General features: G+C 39.6%; 1 protein-coding gene across 7 annotated transcripts in view; it reads right to left on the reverse strand.

The window, feature by feature from the left end:
* LTBP1 (latent transforming growth factor beta binding protein 1) overlaps positions 1-15,825 on the reverse strand; it is a 199,430-nt gene that overhangs the window by 31,643 nt on the left and 151,962 nt on the right. For all 7 annotated transcript variants that reach the window (XM_042789538.1, XM_042789534.1, XM_042789539.1 and 4 more), the window contains 4 exons: positions 14,561-14,683; positions 10,739-10,864; positions 2,894-3,019; positions 533-676 (listed from right to left, as the gene is read on the reverse strand). In XM_042789538.1, coding sequence (XP_042645472.1) covers positions 533-676; positions 2,894-3,019; positions 10,739-10,864; positions 14,561-14,683 — 519 coding nt within the window. The remainder of the gene's footprint in view (positions 1-532; positions 677-2,893; positions 3,020-10,738; positions 10,865-14,560; positions 14,684-15,825) is intronic.

A 15,825-nucleotide genomic window follows, 5' to 3' on the forward strand; every position in this document is an offset into this window, starting at 1 on the left:
ACAACAATTCAGTGTTTCGGTTTTTTTGCTTTCCCAACTACCTTTTCTGAGGACTTATGTTAGCACTAGATAATGCTAAGAGGATATCGGTATATAGAAATTTTGTTTTTAATCATATGCTCCCTTAAACAATGTCCAGGCATACTAGTTGCTGTTTGTAAAACTTTGAACAAAAAAATAAAATCATTCAGGCCACAGACTTGATTCCATATCACATTTCATTGTTGCAGTACAGCAAACGAGATTGTTTACTCTTAACTGCTGTAACTGTTCATTATTACTGCCCAGCCTGTTGACATATAAAATTTAGAAAGTGTTTCTGCTATATTTTCACTGCTAATGATTCACTGATAACATACTCTGTCCTAGAAACACCTCATCTCATGCACACGCTTTCAAGAGGACAAAATTTTACATTTGCATGACTGTTGGAGTTAAAGCCACCCCAGCATTTAAACCAACTTTACCTTTCCATTGGTTACATATGCAGTGGAAATCATGCCAAGCATGCAAGAATCTGCTGGCATTTTACCTGGTGAGGTACGGAAGCGACACTGTCCGGTCATCGGATCATACTCCTGGTTTTCATCAGAGCACAGGCACAGGAAAGAACCATCGACATTTTCACAGAGGGCTTCACCACATACTCCACTCAGCATTTCACATTCATTCACATCTGTGAAGAAAATCCAAAACGTAAATCAATTCAGACCTGTTACTGACAGTTTGTTCTTTTATCTGCTGTATCTGTGCCAGTATTGTCAGCCAGATTACAGATGTGATCTCTGGAGAAGGATTAAAAACTCAACTAACACCTAAGTGGATTCATAAACAAGTAGCCAGTTCTTTGAAATAAAGGCTCCCGATGGCCACAGTACAGTTTATAGACTATTGGTGCTGATTAGGTGCTGCTTGTAGACCAGAACACTGGCTTTCATTTTTTTCAAGTTCTTTTGGGTTTCTCCCTCATTTTTAAATACTCGGTTTTCTTTCTACCCTTTTCTTGGGATTTAAGATTCAGGCCCATTTAATTGTTTTTTTAACTTTATTATCAAAGTTCACTGAAATGAGTACGTTTCAGTGTGATTCAGACTGCATTATGAAAAGATAATTCCCTTTTCTCCTCAAAATCCTGTTCTCCTCATGAACATGCACTGCACAGTGAATTCCCCCACTGCCAGCAGGCGCCTCTCGCACGCACAGCCTCCCAGGCTGCTCTGCAACTCACAAGGATTATGCCCAGGTCACCCAGGCAGCCCCTGCCGAACATGGCACATCTCCTCTCCCCAGAAAACCCCACATATTTTTAACTTGGAATCCATATACCTGCTAACTAGTCTACCCTGAAATACTTTTTTGATTGATGGGAGAGTTGTTTGCTTTTTAAATAAGGGTTACCAAATACCATCAAGATTACTCAGCTTTACTCCCTTTTCAGTTGCTAAAGTTTACGTTCGAAAATCTACTTTGTCTACTAATGACATGAAAATTTGTGTATTCAGAAATTTCCGTAATTGAGTGTGATCTAAAGTGTAACTTGTGAGGCAATGTTTTATCCGTTTTACCTTTTATCCAGCAAGAATAAAAATCTAGTCATATCACCGAATGTTGATTTTTGTGGAGTTTTGTATAAACATGCATTTTAACTTATGGTTTGCTCAGCGCTTTTAACACGTACTTAGATTTTTCTTTATCTTTTTGCTGGATTCCTGTCATAAGTAATGTCTTCTTTGGGGAACATTGCCTGGCCAGGAACTATAGAGACTTACCTTTGCCTAAAATTGTTTCGGTAGATAACTGGCATCAAAGTTTGTAAGAGTATTTTATATTATATAGTGTATACAAGAAAAAAACCTAAGACATTATTTTATGTTGCAGAATCTCTTCACTGGCAACTCAAAATTAAATTTAGTGTCATACCAGCTTTTACTTTCTTGGCCCCCCCCCTTTCTTTACTTTATTTGTTTTCATCTGTGAAAAGTCACTGTATGCAAAAATATACTCTGGTGTGTTGCAAGTTAAGTGCCAAATGGCATAAGGAATTCTGTAATAAAACTATTTAATATATTAGAAAACACATACAAACACTTCTGTAAAAGTTCTAACTCCTCCTCTCTGTTCGGTATTCCATTTAGGTCTCTGTTCCTAGTAAATGTGCTTCATCCGGCGTCTGGCTCAAAGCAATTGCTTAATGAATACCTTTCCTTGATCTGGTATTAATTTTATATTAGAAACTTGTGCTGCCTCAGATGGTTCTCAGGTCCAACCGTCACTATTAACAACAGAACTGGAAACCTATTACTCACAAGAGAAACGTGCAATATTTACATATCTACAGAAATCTCACATCTTTTGATGGCGATAGGTGTCTTTTCTGGAGCTCGAAGACAATGTTAAAATCTGTTCGACAACGATGTGCCTAGGGAGGTGTGCCATCTAACTCCGGCTGTACCACGTGCCAGACGTTATTTCCTGTAGGGGCTAGTACATAGTTCTAGTTATTCAGCTAAGAGACTAAACAGATGTTACATTTAAATAGGCTAAAGTATTAAATTCAATCTATTTTGATTTATATTTGTGAATGGTCCTGATGTGCAGAAATGGTGGGTTTTTCTTAAAGAGGCAAAATGAGTGGCTCAGTTTATTTGCTGTTGGTTTCCATTCAATCCTATTAACAGGTTCTCATTAAATGGATACACAGTTAAGTTTCCATCTGGCACAAAGTTCAGTGTGTAAAGCACAGCTCAACTTTATTTTACCAGTAAGTGGTACAACTTTGGACAGTAAATGACAGAAAACAAAAATGTTCTTGTGAAGAAATGCAGTTTGCTCATATGCAGCTTTTTTCTCACTAGAACCTTGCAGGAATGACTGTTTGCATGTAAGAACTCACCTGTACACCCTTGCCCATCCTGTGGGTCCTGGTACCCTTGGTAACAGAGGCAGCGGTAGGAGCCATCCATATTTTCACAGAACCCATGACTGCCACATATTGTGCCATTTGCACATTCATCAACATCTGCAAGGAAGAATTGTAACATCAGACAGGACGTGTAACCGTCAAAGGCTGTCATGAAGAGTGCAGAAAAACAACAGATGGGCCATTTTTGCAAACAGATGCAGTGATGTCCCTCTAGATATTGGTAAGGAAAACACAAAGGACAAGACACAAAACTCTAATGTAAGCACACGTACAATTTAAGAAGTTGTTTCAGTGTTAACTTCACAGGAAATATGTCAGACAACGGTTTTGGTCAACTGTCTCCCATCTGTTTCATCAAACCTGCCAATCATGACACGATAGTACATACCACAGGGTAAGGCATCATTTAAATATGACCATCTGACTGACTGGCAGATTCTGCCAGTGTAGAATTATACAGTCAACACCATGGGTGAAACTGAACCCACGGTGCCTATGAGAAGAGTTCAAGGGCACGGTTGCATCCATTCTGCCAAAGTGCTGCACAGATCTACATTCTGGCTCTCAGCACAGAAGAGAATTTCATGGTGTAAGTGGTAAATATCTGTCGACCAAGCCTTCTGGCTTTAATCCTGTGAGTTTACTACTCAGGTAGGCAAAGTAATTACAATGCCTGCATGCTTTCTGTACTGGCTCTTTCATCTGCAGTCCCCATTTGTGGTTTGCTGGCCTTGCAAGTCAGAGTCACTTGGGTAAGTTTGCTGTTTGACTCAGCTGCCCATCAAACTATAATGAAGCAGAGCTGCTTGTGGCAGAACGTGGTTTATTTTTGTAAGTGCTTGGAATGTATTATTTTTATCTTCACTCAAAGACCTAAACGCAAGGCCCTGACCATCTGTGGTCATTAAAGATGTCATGGTGTGTTTTTCAGGAGAAAGAACATTAACTGAAACTGTGAACCTGCCAGGATACTAGGATTAGTAACTTCTGCCTTTTGAATTCCTCTGAAGTTTGAAGCAGAGAAATTATTGCTATATTTATTTCATAGAAACCATTATGACTGTTAAGTAAGGTTGCTATCCACTTGGAATTACCTTCTGCACTGTGCCTCAGCAGTAATTACATTTTAAATGGTGAATTCACTTTTGATTTATCTTGGTACTAGCTAGTATTGTTGATTCTTTACGTTAGAGTTGACCTTCGTGCGATGGAGCCTACCATCGTTCTGCCTCTAGTGAAGGCCTTAGGCACTGGTGGGACTGAATCCTGCCTTGTCACAGAGAGAGGGTTTCTCTGAACAGGCGAGCAGCACTGCTGCTTGGTGTCCTGAAAGGAGAGACTAGAGCTCAAATGTAGTCCTGTCTACTCCTCCAGCTCTACACAGCTGTGTCAAACAAAGGCCTAGCAAAGTCAGCAAAGATGCACCTCATTCTTCTGACAGCACCTGCTGAGCAAGGGCATTTTTACTTTTAAATTGTGCTTTATGCTCAGCTGAAAGGGAATTCTTGGTCTTTGAACCACGTGGTCACAGCTCCCCAGGCTATCCAAATTTGAGCAGCACGTCATTACCATCCACACAGGTTACCTGCTGTGCTGCCCTCTTGCTCCCCAAGTGCTCAAATTCATTCACACATGCTTCCGTCTGCCTCAGGGAGAAGCTTTTTGGGGTCTTGAAAATGAGCTTTTCCTATGTGCTGTGGTTGGGGTTTGAACAGGTTTAGAATCGCATAGAGATTTTTTAAGGCCAGAGAGACTATCCACAATCTCTTAAATAGGTTAAAAAACGGTCTCTGGCAATTTATGTAACAATGGAGTAGATTGTGGAATTTTAACATCTTTTTCAGAAAGGCATCTAATTTCACTTTAGGACATTTAAGTGATGGAAAGCTCACCTCTTGTCCTACTGAACTGATCTGCTGGTTAACAACCTTCAGCTAAAATATGAAATTCATGCAAAAACTGTATGTACTACATACACTGAAATCTAGGAGACATATATGAGTATAACTGATAATTATAAAAAAAGTCCTTGCAGATAGAGCTGTAGAGCTGGCAGCATAATTTATTTGGTTTGTTGGTTTTGTCAATAAAGGTTTTAGTGGTCTTTATATCTTGATTTATTATACAAAGGGAAAATACTGGGGGAATTTATTTTAGAAAGGGTTTTTTGTTTTTGTCAAAGAATACAATAGCTACTATGCTTATTCTCAAAGAACTGAATATGGTAATTCAGGTGGTTTCTGCATCCTGAACTAACTGGAATCTACCACAAACCCTCCCTAGTAGAATTGATTTAGCGACAAGAATAAGCAATGTATCTGTATTAAAGATACTGTCAAAGGTGAAAGGTCATGTATTACCTTTGATACCCTTTCTTTTTCCAGTCACCATAATGACAGAATTATAAAAAGATGCATATGGAGTTACTGGGAGAAAGAAGGAAAATTCTTTACAGTTGTGTTTTTCTGGTCCCTCCCTCTTGCGGCTGTGCACTATACCTGAATAACATATCTTATTTTAATATTTAGTCTCATGTTATCATCAGAGTTTCACATATCTGGTCAAAAAATCTGAACACTCTATCTCTTATTCAGAGAACCCTGTTAAGAAAAGGAATTCAAAATGAGTAAACAATGGTGGATTGACAGCCAGGAATTTAAGACAACAGACAGTGTTTATATTTTCAGTGGCCAACTATAGTTTAATAACAAAAGTTCCTGAACCACAGGACAGTTACTCTGTTAAAAGCCTAGACAGAAGAAACTACAACTGGGGATTTTAGAATTACTTAAATTGCAGTATTTCTCTTACGTAATAGCTAAATGTTAAAGGAAAGAGATAGGGGAATGGATCACACAGCTGGTTTTCCAAAGGTAATCTAAGGTCATTGGCTAAAAAACTGCAGAAACAAACCTTGTGATTGTAGCAAGTGTCCTAATTTAGTATCTAATATAGCCACAGAAGACAGTTTTATTTTTAAAGCATACACGATCTGAACGTGACTTGATCTTTCAGTGTATGGGAAATTACAGAGAAGGTCCAAGCACCAAATATTTTAACTTGTCTAGACAGCTCACTCAAAGGACTCCTGTTTCACAGCCGGAAAGGGCATTTGTTTCTTTAATCACCCTGTAAAATGTGAGGCTTGTAATCGGCGATTCTCTCACTACATGGAGACAAAGCCAGAGGAAAAACTAAATATGAAACTAATATATCCTATGTAATTATTATCCTACGCAATAATTACAACCTGTTTTGGAATCCATGACTCAGTACTGCCTGCTTTAATCAAAACTCCTTTGATCTAACATCATCAAGATCTAAAGAAAGGCAAAACACGTGTGCACTCCGGCGCACTCCTATTCAGCTCAACACCGTGTTCCTGTTTTCTGCCAACCTGAACAAGATGAAGGCATACTTAACCTCAGGTGTGATATTTAAGTCTCACTGAAACCTACTTACATGGCAAAGTGTCTGGAAGAGGAACTATTTCCTAGGACAGTTCTGTACAGTGCTCAGGGGAAAAGAGCTCTGATTCTGAGAGTTCCAGGGCTGCCCATAACACCCATACATAAAAATCACTGCCATGAGAAAATCAGAAAAAATGAATATTTGAATAAAGACTTTGGCCATCTAGATGCAGTAATGCTGGGTGGTCATTCCAACATTGTGATGATGTGGGAAAGAAAGAGATTCTGGTTTCTCCCTTTGTGTTCTTACTTCTCTAGCCAGCATCCAGATAAATAGTAGTTGGTGCCCTAAAACATCTCTATCAGCAAATGTGAGAAGGCTGGTGAAGTCTGTGATTACTTATTGTGAAACAGGACGTTAGCTGCCAGGGGCACACTCCGGAGGTGCATACCTGAATCCATGTCTGGCAGAAACCTGAGCTTTCTCACTTCAGTATTTAACCAGAGATTTGGTGAAGCTGTGAAGCTGTCTACTGCATGACACTTTCTCTATGTAACAGATAATACTCTGCCCCAAAAGGAGTCCTAGATTTATCATGCCCTTTTCATAAAGCTGCCTGGTCTTCCCTATATGTGGGCAGAATTATGGTTGTGAGGTACAGTTACAGCAAACATCTACTCTTAAAATGCCTTTGGTGGCAGAGGTAACAGTTATGCATTGTTCACAGCCTTCTGTTTCCCTGATTTTCAGACTTCTTAGATATGCAGTCATCTTAAATGATGGACAAGGTAGCATCTTTATGTACAGATTTGTAAATTATTCTTTGATCTGTGGACGCTCCATGCAAGCATCCAAAAGGCTCAGATGGGTGGCTTATTCAGTGAACAAGGAAAGCAGAACAGGATAAAAGACAGTAAGTGAGGGGAAATGAAGAAGCTGAGGTCAGAAGGCTCTGGTGGGATGCAAAATCTTTTTAGAGTGCCTGTTGAGGCAGGCAGCAAGGCTTAGAGCTTGGAGCAGAGTTAGGGAAAAGTGAGAGAGCCACTGAGAGGCGTACGGGATTGGACACGGAGACAGATGAGGCGCTCTGGGGCAGGGTATTGACTTAAGCATCAGAGAGCCTCTAACTTGAGTTTTTGCCAAAATAGTTGACTAACAGCCAACTGGGTAAAACAGGAACCCCAGAGAGCCCGACAGGGAGCTGGGGAGGACTCTGAGTGCCTCCTGTTCAGAGAGCCTGGTGCAGCCAAATTGCTGAGCCTGGGGCCAGGCGGCAGTGGAATGTCACTGCTACAACAAAAGTTTGTCTACACCTTGGAAGAAGACACAGTCTCCACAGCTGTTCAGTTTACTTTGGCCAATGGTCATAAAAACTCCATACCCGAACTGAACCACATGGGGTTCTTAAATGTTTTATGTTGTTGTTGTTCCTGACTTTACAAAAAAGAGTCAAACCCATACAAAACCAGTTTGGAGATATGGAAAATCTGCTTCCCAGGTACAGAGAGGTGTCTGAATCCAGCAAAGTTTCCTTAGGTTTTTTCTCTGATGGTATAAACAGTTACTCTCACTCACTTAACTAGAAGTAAATTCACAGAGGCACCTAGTGTAAAGAACAGTAGCTCCTGCAGCTGGAAGCCACATCCTTTCTCAGTACTTGGAACGTCACACATTCCTTTTGTTTCTGATCCTTTTGTTTCGTCTTGCCTTTTCGCGTGAAGCTGACACCACTGCAAATATTAACACTGACGCCATCAGTGCTCCCTTCAAATTAATTTTTTCAACTCCAGAATTGTTTTTATTAAAATGACAGAATGGAGAAACTAATCGTGGTAGAAAAGGAGTGCTGCTGCTTCAGAAGACTAGAAGTACCCTTGCTTCGCCAAGTTATTAAAATACTTTTCCAAGTGCTGAATATAACGTCTGATCTGTATTCCATACACACCACCAATTATTTGTGAAGCACGCTCAACTGGTTTTGTACTTTGTTGTTTTATTCTTCATTAAAAAGTTCCAAAACTACTCACAATCCTGGAAATAAGATCTTGTAATTTCATCTTTTTCTATTTAGTAAAAGTTTTGATTTTTTGTTCTAGTGGAGATTAACTTTGTACGACTTCATCATATGTGATGGTAACCCTTCCCTGGGAACTGTTACTTTATTAACTGCCAGAGATCCAGACAGAGTGGCTTATTGTTTCTGGTACATCCCCTAAAATTAGATGCCACTGACTTTAAGTTGTGTTTCTACTCAGTTCTGCCTTTTTTAATTTTGAGAGTTTGATTTTACAAGGTTAATAAGTGTTCTAATTCTGGTCTGGAATAAAGTGTTTGGTTTCTACTAAGAGCAGGCTGCATTCTTCTCTGACCACATTTTTATTTTTTTTTAAGCTATGCTCAACCGTGAGGCAAAACACCTGCTACTACTTCTCTTGCAGAGAAATCGAAGGTATTTCACCATATCCCTCCTAAACACGGGGTGAAATGTATACATGCTGCCAAAAGAGTCCATGAACACGCTTTGGAATTATCCCCATTACTTGAAATCACAAAATACTGCCTTGTTCATCAATCACTGGAGTTACTCAGATTTGCTCTAGCCTACTTGACCACGCTTTTATCTTGGCAGTAAGAGAATGTTTCTTTCAACTTATGCCATGATTACAAAATAAAGTAAATGTTGAGAGAGGAAAAAGCACCAAAAATACTGCCTGATATTTTTTAAGTTATCAATAATAATTAAAACACAAATAGTGTGTTTGATGTCATCCTGTGTCTAAATATACATCACTTATTCCCTTACATCAGCGTAACAGTATTCTTGCCAGTAGTGTACTTCACTTCATTAGATATTACTAACTACATGGCAGGTTTTATGCCAGCTCAAATAATAATGCTGTAATGCTGTTTTTCTTCTAGTAAAAGTGGGGGGAGTAAATGCAGCAGCCAGACAGGAGTTTCAATACACCTCCTCCATTGAAGGAAGAACCTTTTCACTATTCCTAAGTGAACTATGAGAAGAGCTGCCCCAGGAGAGCCACTCACATACACATCTAATGGCCCATAATGTGGGATGGAGAACAGCTTGCTTGCTTCTTGGCTGTTTGAGATCCACTACTGATAGATTTTAACACCAAGCTATCATCTGCTCAGTGCTTCTCCTCTGCAAGCATCCTGCCAAACTACTACCATGTAATCTTTTCCCCTTCTGAAATTTTTCCCCAAGGCTTCTTGTCTTGAACATCTCATCCATAAGACCACCATTCTTGATCCAGTTAAGGGAATTTTTGTTTTCTGTCAGCATCACTGACTGCAAAAGCCACATTCCTTCTTGGTACCACTGAGCACAAGTTTCCCCGTTTAAATTCAGTGCAGGAGAGCAGCATCACTAGCAAGTGTGTGCAGTCCATTAGCAACAGGATATATTCTCATACTATGACCAAATAAAACCCCTAGTTACACCTAAATTCTAAGCTCCTGGGTGATGTTTCTCACCAGTATTATTACTGGAGCAGCTTTTACAACCTTATATAAAAAATACCTGCACAAGCATACCTGCATACACTGATGAAGAGTAAGCTGGCTTTAGCACTGTAAAGATCTAATTACTTCTATTTACCCCATTTCTGCCATTGTAAAATGCCCGAGATTCTATCATAGACAGCATTTTACTGCAATTTCTCACTTGAGTTACTTCTGTTGTATGGACACTTCATCTGCATCTTTTAAAAAAAAAAAAAAAAAAGTCTTGACAAGCAAGGTTTTGTTGTCTCACACACAGCATGAGAACATTTAAGCAGCTCAGATGTGCTGCTAATGCACTTAAGCTTTAAATTAAAAAATCCTAAATATTTATGGCAGGAAAGTCTTACCCACTGAAACATCTTGGAAGCCTGGGTTTCAAACTCACTTTACATGGATTTTATATATACTTATTCCTTCTACCCTTGCTATAAGACAGAAATAATTTACCATCTATGAACAGATTTTCATGTTATTACAGATGTCCACTGGTTTTATGTCATAACATAAGAATATAATCATCTTTGCCATCATTTGCCATAGTTAGGTTAGCATTCCTTCTTTTTCACTAATTTCTTTCGCTCAAAAAAAATATAATCCAATATTAAGATAGCACAACTATTATAAATCAAGAAAAGCAAAACACAGCTTGTAACAAACATTAACTCCATTACACTGCCTGTTTTGTACATCTCCTGTTATATTTCTTATGATTCAGAAGGCAACATAGCACGCTGTGCCTTTACAAGAAAAAGAATAAAGGGCCCTTAGGTGTTTGTGGAGTCAATAGTAGTTTTGGGGTGTTGGGCCCAAACTGACTACTCTTCTCATCCAACTAATAAGAGCAAATCAACGGGAATGCATTACTGTAACTTGTCTCACCTTCACATCTTCGGCCATCCGCAGACACAGAAAAGCCCCGCTCACATATGCACTGGTAAGAACCATCCGTGTTCAGACACTCCCCGTGAGGTAAACACAGGTCAGATCTCTCACATTCATTGATATCTGAAAACAGAGACATTAGTAGCTTTGCAAATCATCACACCCTTAATATTAAGTCTAAGCTCAATTAATCTTAAAAGCAGCTTTTATTTCTACCAGCTATGTGACTGGCTGTGTAAACAGGGCTCATTTTCTAGAGTAATCAAATCTTCTGGGATCATTCTTAAACTTTGTATAGGCCTCGGTATGTTCTGCTGCATCATACTCTCACTGTATCGCTCTGCAATAAGGAGGAGCACAAGAGCGATTCATGATATCAGTATAAGCTGCACACTAGCCTACATTTCTTCTGCATTAGGGGAATTCTCAGATGGTTCCATCTCACTGCTTTCAGATTGCTGCACGCTGGTCAACTTGTGCATCTGGCTCCATGTGTTACCAGCAGATCTGAAGTTGTGTCTTTCCCAGAAGGATGATTTTATATAATTTAAAGCCAAATATTCTTTTCTGCTGATGGACAATGGGAATGGTCCCAGAAGGTTGCTAGATAAGAGTCTGGCATCACTGCTTTTTTTTTTTTTTTTTTTTTTTTAAACTTAGAAAGCATCTTTCAAACACTGTCCTTCAAACTTGTGAATCTGAAAAACAAGCATTTCTTTCTGATTGATGGCTCAACAACAAAACCTGCCACCACAACTTAAGGACTGCATTCATTCATTAAGGAGGAACCACTTTCACACGAATTATTATTCACATTGTAATTGCACTTTTGTATTTTGCTTTACAAAAACCTATTAAGAAGCTTTCAGTACTATGCAGAGATCTAACACAAATTTACAAACAAAACTTACACATCTGGCTCATCTATCCATCATCACAGATACTATAATTTCTTATTCTGAACTGTGTGTTTTGTTGCTTAGATTCGGGCTGTTGTTACAGCCATACAAAACACATCAAAATAAACAGTAATTTTGATAGACTAGAGAAATTACTATCTCAGTACCATCATTTCAGGCCCCATGACATCCATTGTAGAATTTTCTTTAGATACAGACTGATTCTGTCCTGTGTGTGAAACTCCTAGGCCAGTGTCCTGATGTCATGGCATATACGTGGAAAGAACAGAGGCAGCTTGGGGCAGGGTAGTATCTGTACAAGGTGCACAGGGAAAAGTCAGTGGGCTGTGCTTCACACAGCACCCACGTGTATGAAGTTTCCTCTGAATTCACAGTAAATGCAGACCACTGACACACTTCTTGAAGCTCTCTGAAAGTCGGGTAAGGTGGGAGATCACCAGGGGCAAGGACAGTACGGTACCTTCTCAGGACCCACACTGTTCTCAAGACTAAGGTGTCGGTTTCTTAAAACTGCCAGAAAAATACTGGAAACCAAACCAGATGATTACACAAAGTAGAATGATGTATTAAAAGACAGGAAAACAAAATTAACAATGCTAGGGAAAGAGAGTATAATTTGTCTGAAAGAGCAAACTGCACACTTGCTAATGTTTTGGACTCTCGTCAACTTTGCTCCTTACCAAAACACATGTTCCTAATTTCTAGTCTAGTCCAGATTCAACTTGCAGACACTGCATTCTGTGATAAATTTGCCAGTTTAATTCAATAGCTTTCTACTTTCAGTGATGGTTTTCTTCAAATGTAGTAAGGCTCCAATCAAGTCACCTCTCATTTTTTTCCTTCAACAAAATAAACAGTTTTAAAGCATTCAATCCTTCCCCTGCCCCCCTCCCTCCCCAGGCCATCAGCTTTTTTGGGTTCATCTCTCCCTCTCCTCAGCTGATCAGCATCCATTTTTGAATTGTGGGAACCAGAATGCCAGTGTACAACAATGTGCCAAGAGCAATTGTATTGGTGCAGAAACAACATGAACAAACCTTGCTCATTCCTGCTGTATATTCTAGTTTTTCAGTCTTCTGGCGAGTATGTTGGTCCTACTGGCCACAGGGTTGCACTGGAAGCTCATATTCAGCTGACTGTCTCTGACCCCTAAATCCTTCTCAGTAACTGTCCCAGAAGGAAGTCCATTATCTGACAAGCATGACTGAGATACATGCTTCCAATATAGAACTAGATATATTGAAATGCATATTGTTTGCTCATACCCAAAATACCATGTGATCAAGATCACTCTGCACTAGTGGCCTATTACCTGGATCTTTTACCATGCCCCTAATCTCTCTCCAGATAAATTCTCTCCAAAACGTTATGTTTTTTATTGCTATTACAGAACTCTGATAGAACTAACTTTCAGTCATTTAAAAATGTCTCAGTTTAGCTGCCGCTTAAAATATTTTGAAGGTACTGTTGAAAGGTAAAGAAGTCATAATTTACGATACAAGCATGGTTAGTTTTGTCCAGTACAAAATACAGGCCACGGAAATATATTGAAGATTTCCATCTCTGACAAAATTCTACTATTGCATCCTGTAACAGCTTAACAACAAATAGTCAACACAGTAAAAAAGTCTAACCATGCTTCATACTGCTATGCAAAGACCTCCCTTTATGTTCTTTCGCTACGTCCAGTTCTTTGCTATTCTAACTTGTCAGTCATACTTACTGTATCGACTCCTGTCTTTCATTTGTTTTGACACTGATCTGGCTATTTCTCAAGCAGTTTCACTCCCCTATACAACAAATTGTTATTTTTCAGAGTTGGTGGTCTTCTTTCTCAAGAGTGGTACTCTTACCTGAAATGATTTCCAATTTTTATTCACATATTTTCTGTTAAAAATACTGTCTATGCTGTCTGTCTTTTAGTTGGCTCATAAGTGCTTTCAGTTTTCTTATATTTATCTATTTAAAACATGAAGCTTATATACTACTACTTTACATAGTGGAGAGAGGAGAATAGAGTAGTACCAAAGCTGGCAATAATTTGTAGCTTGTGATCAATCTCTTTTATCTGCTAAAGCAAGGTCTAATACAGTAATTCTGTATGTTGAATGTAGTATTTCTTGAATTAGAAAGCAGTCACATAGAACACTCAGGACTTTTACAGGGAATTTACTGTTAGTTGCACAAGATCGTCAACATAAATCATCTGGAATACAGTCTCTCAGCTCAAGTCTAAACTGTGCATAGGGGAACAGCCAAAGAAAAGTCCAGTCTCCTGGTCCTCCACTCACTTAGAGCACAAACGTGCTATCACTTTCCAGCTCTAATGTTATGGTTCTCATCTCATAAAAACAGATGGCAAAAGGGAGTCATGAGGCATGCCTGGGTTTTTTGCCAACATGGAGTTGGGATCCTTCAGAATGAAAACCTAGGAAGTTTTTTTCTGGGTTTGGCAATGCTGACTCATCCTCAGATAACACGTTCTCTTCCTCCCCACCCATCTTCCACAAACCACTGCCAGTGTTTTAGGGGTGAGAGGGGTTTATCTAACTTGACTTGATGCCAACTATACTCTTCTTTCTGTTACACCACTGATTAACAAACATACAAGTTTCTGTTAAAATAAATGTCTTCAGGATTTGGGAAAACGTAGCACTGTATTTCTGTTAGCTCTAATACAGATTCTCTTTCAAGTTATGAAGGCTGAGATTTCAGCTTCTTGAAATAATTTCTCAGCGTAGATTTATAGAGAGAAATATGAAATGAGTAAGAAAGTACTACAAATCATAAATAAAATTAGTTTCTCTTCCTTAGCATGATCTGTGGCTATCATAAGTTATGCTTACAAACTTGCACGTTTATAATAATGATCCAGGTATTTTTTATAGCTACTTCATACCTTGACATCCTCTATTTGCTATCTGCTGGAAACCATCTGGACAAGTGCATTTGTAAGACCCATCAGTATTCATGCAGTTTCCCCCAAGGCAAATATCACTGTCTTGCAGGCATTCATCAATATCTGAAATAAAAAATGTAACCAAATTATTAGATGATGCAAAAACTGATTAAACTTTTAATAGTGATACTTTGATACTAATGTAGCAACTTGAAGCTGCAATGCCCTTTATTATGTGTGTGTGTGCGCGTAAAATTTGAGTTTGTATGTCATTTATTCCTAGAAAATATGTCTAACGTGCCATCTGCATCTCTCATGAAAACTATCATAACAGATCTTTATACCACTCTCTATTCTACTACAACAGTGACTGTGAAGTTACGGTAATGCAGTTAAAAAGAAATCCAAGCAGCTGCACATTTACAAGACAGGGACCAAAAATGCCTACCGATGCAACTTTGCAGTTTGGACACGTTTAGACCACTACAAAGAGATCCCTGAATTAGAAGTGGCGCGAGTCAGATGTCCCCCAGCGCACAGGCAAGCCCAGGCACAGCTGGTGTGTCACACCAGACAAGACGTGCCGGTGGAGACAGCTCACCAACCAACCACGTGGACAGGAGCCTTGGAGGACCGGGACTGCAACCGCGCCTGCTGCTGTGCTAACAGTTACTTTTTCATGCCGTCCACGCAATGCAGTGCAGCCATTTCACAGACTTAGGGGCTTGGTCACAAAGTTGAATAGCTGCTTGTGCACAGTGCTGCGCCCAAGCCATAAATCCAGCTGCAGAGCCAGGGCACGCAGGCTCCGGCTCCCGGCTGCCCGTACACCACGTTCCCAGCATCAAGCCTCAGGCCTGTAGACTCTGCCCTAGCGTCTTGACATCCATCGCATAAACCTGCTGACTGGCACATGACAGGGCAGGTTTCAGGGTACAGACTAGATAAAGTAATCAAATATTTCAAGAACAGGACACCGGCATTGTCTCCACCTAAAGTCTTTTCTTCCCATTGTCTTTCAAAGGGCTCAAAGGGAGCCCAGTGCAGGAAACCGAGCACAGTTACGGTGGGTACAGGATTAACTCAGCAAGTGCCTACATTCCAGTGATACGACACAGTTTTGTTTCTCTACAGCTAAAGATCATAAGGTATTTGATGACTGTGCCTCTAAGTTTTAAAAGCAAACAGAAAATGATAGAGTCCAATAAAAAAAGCATCTCATCAGCAACTTTTCCCTGCCTCCACAGTGCCCTCCCTTGTAATTC

This window comes from Tyto alba, unplaced genomic scaffold (assembly GCF_018691265.1).
Source record: "Tyto alba isolate M040663 unplaced genomic scaffold, T.alba_DEE_v4.0 Super-Scaffold_16, whole genome shotgun sequence".
Classification (NCBI taxonomy): Eukaryota; Metazoa; Chordata; class Aves; order Strigiformes; family Tytonidae; genus Tyto; species Tyto alba.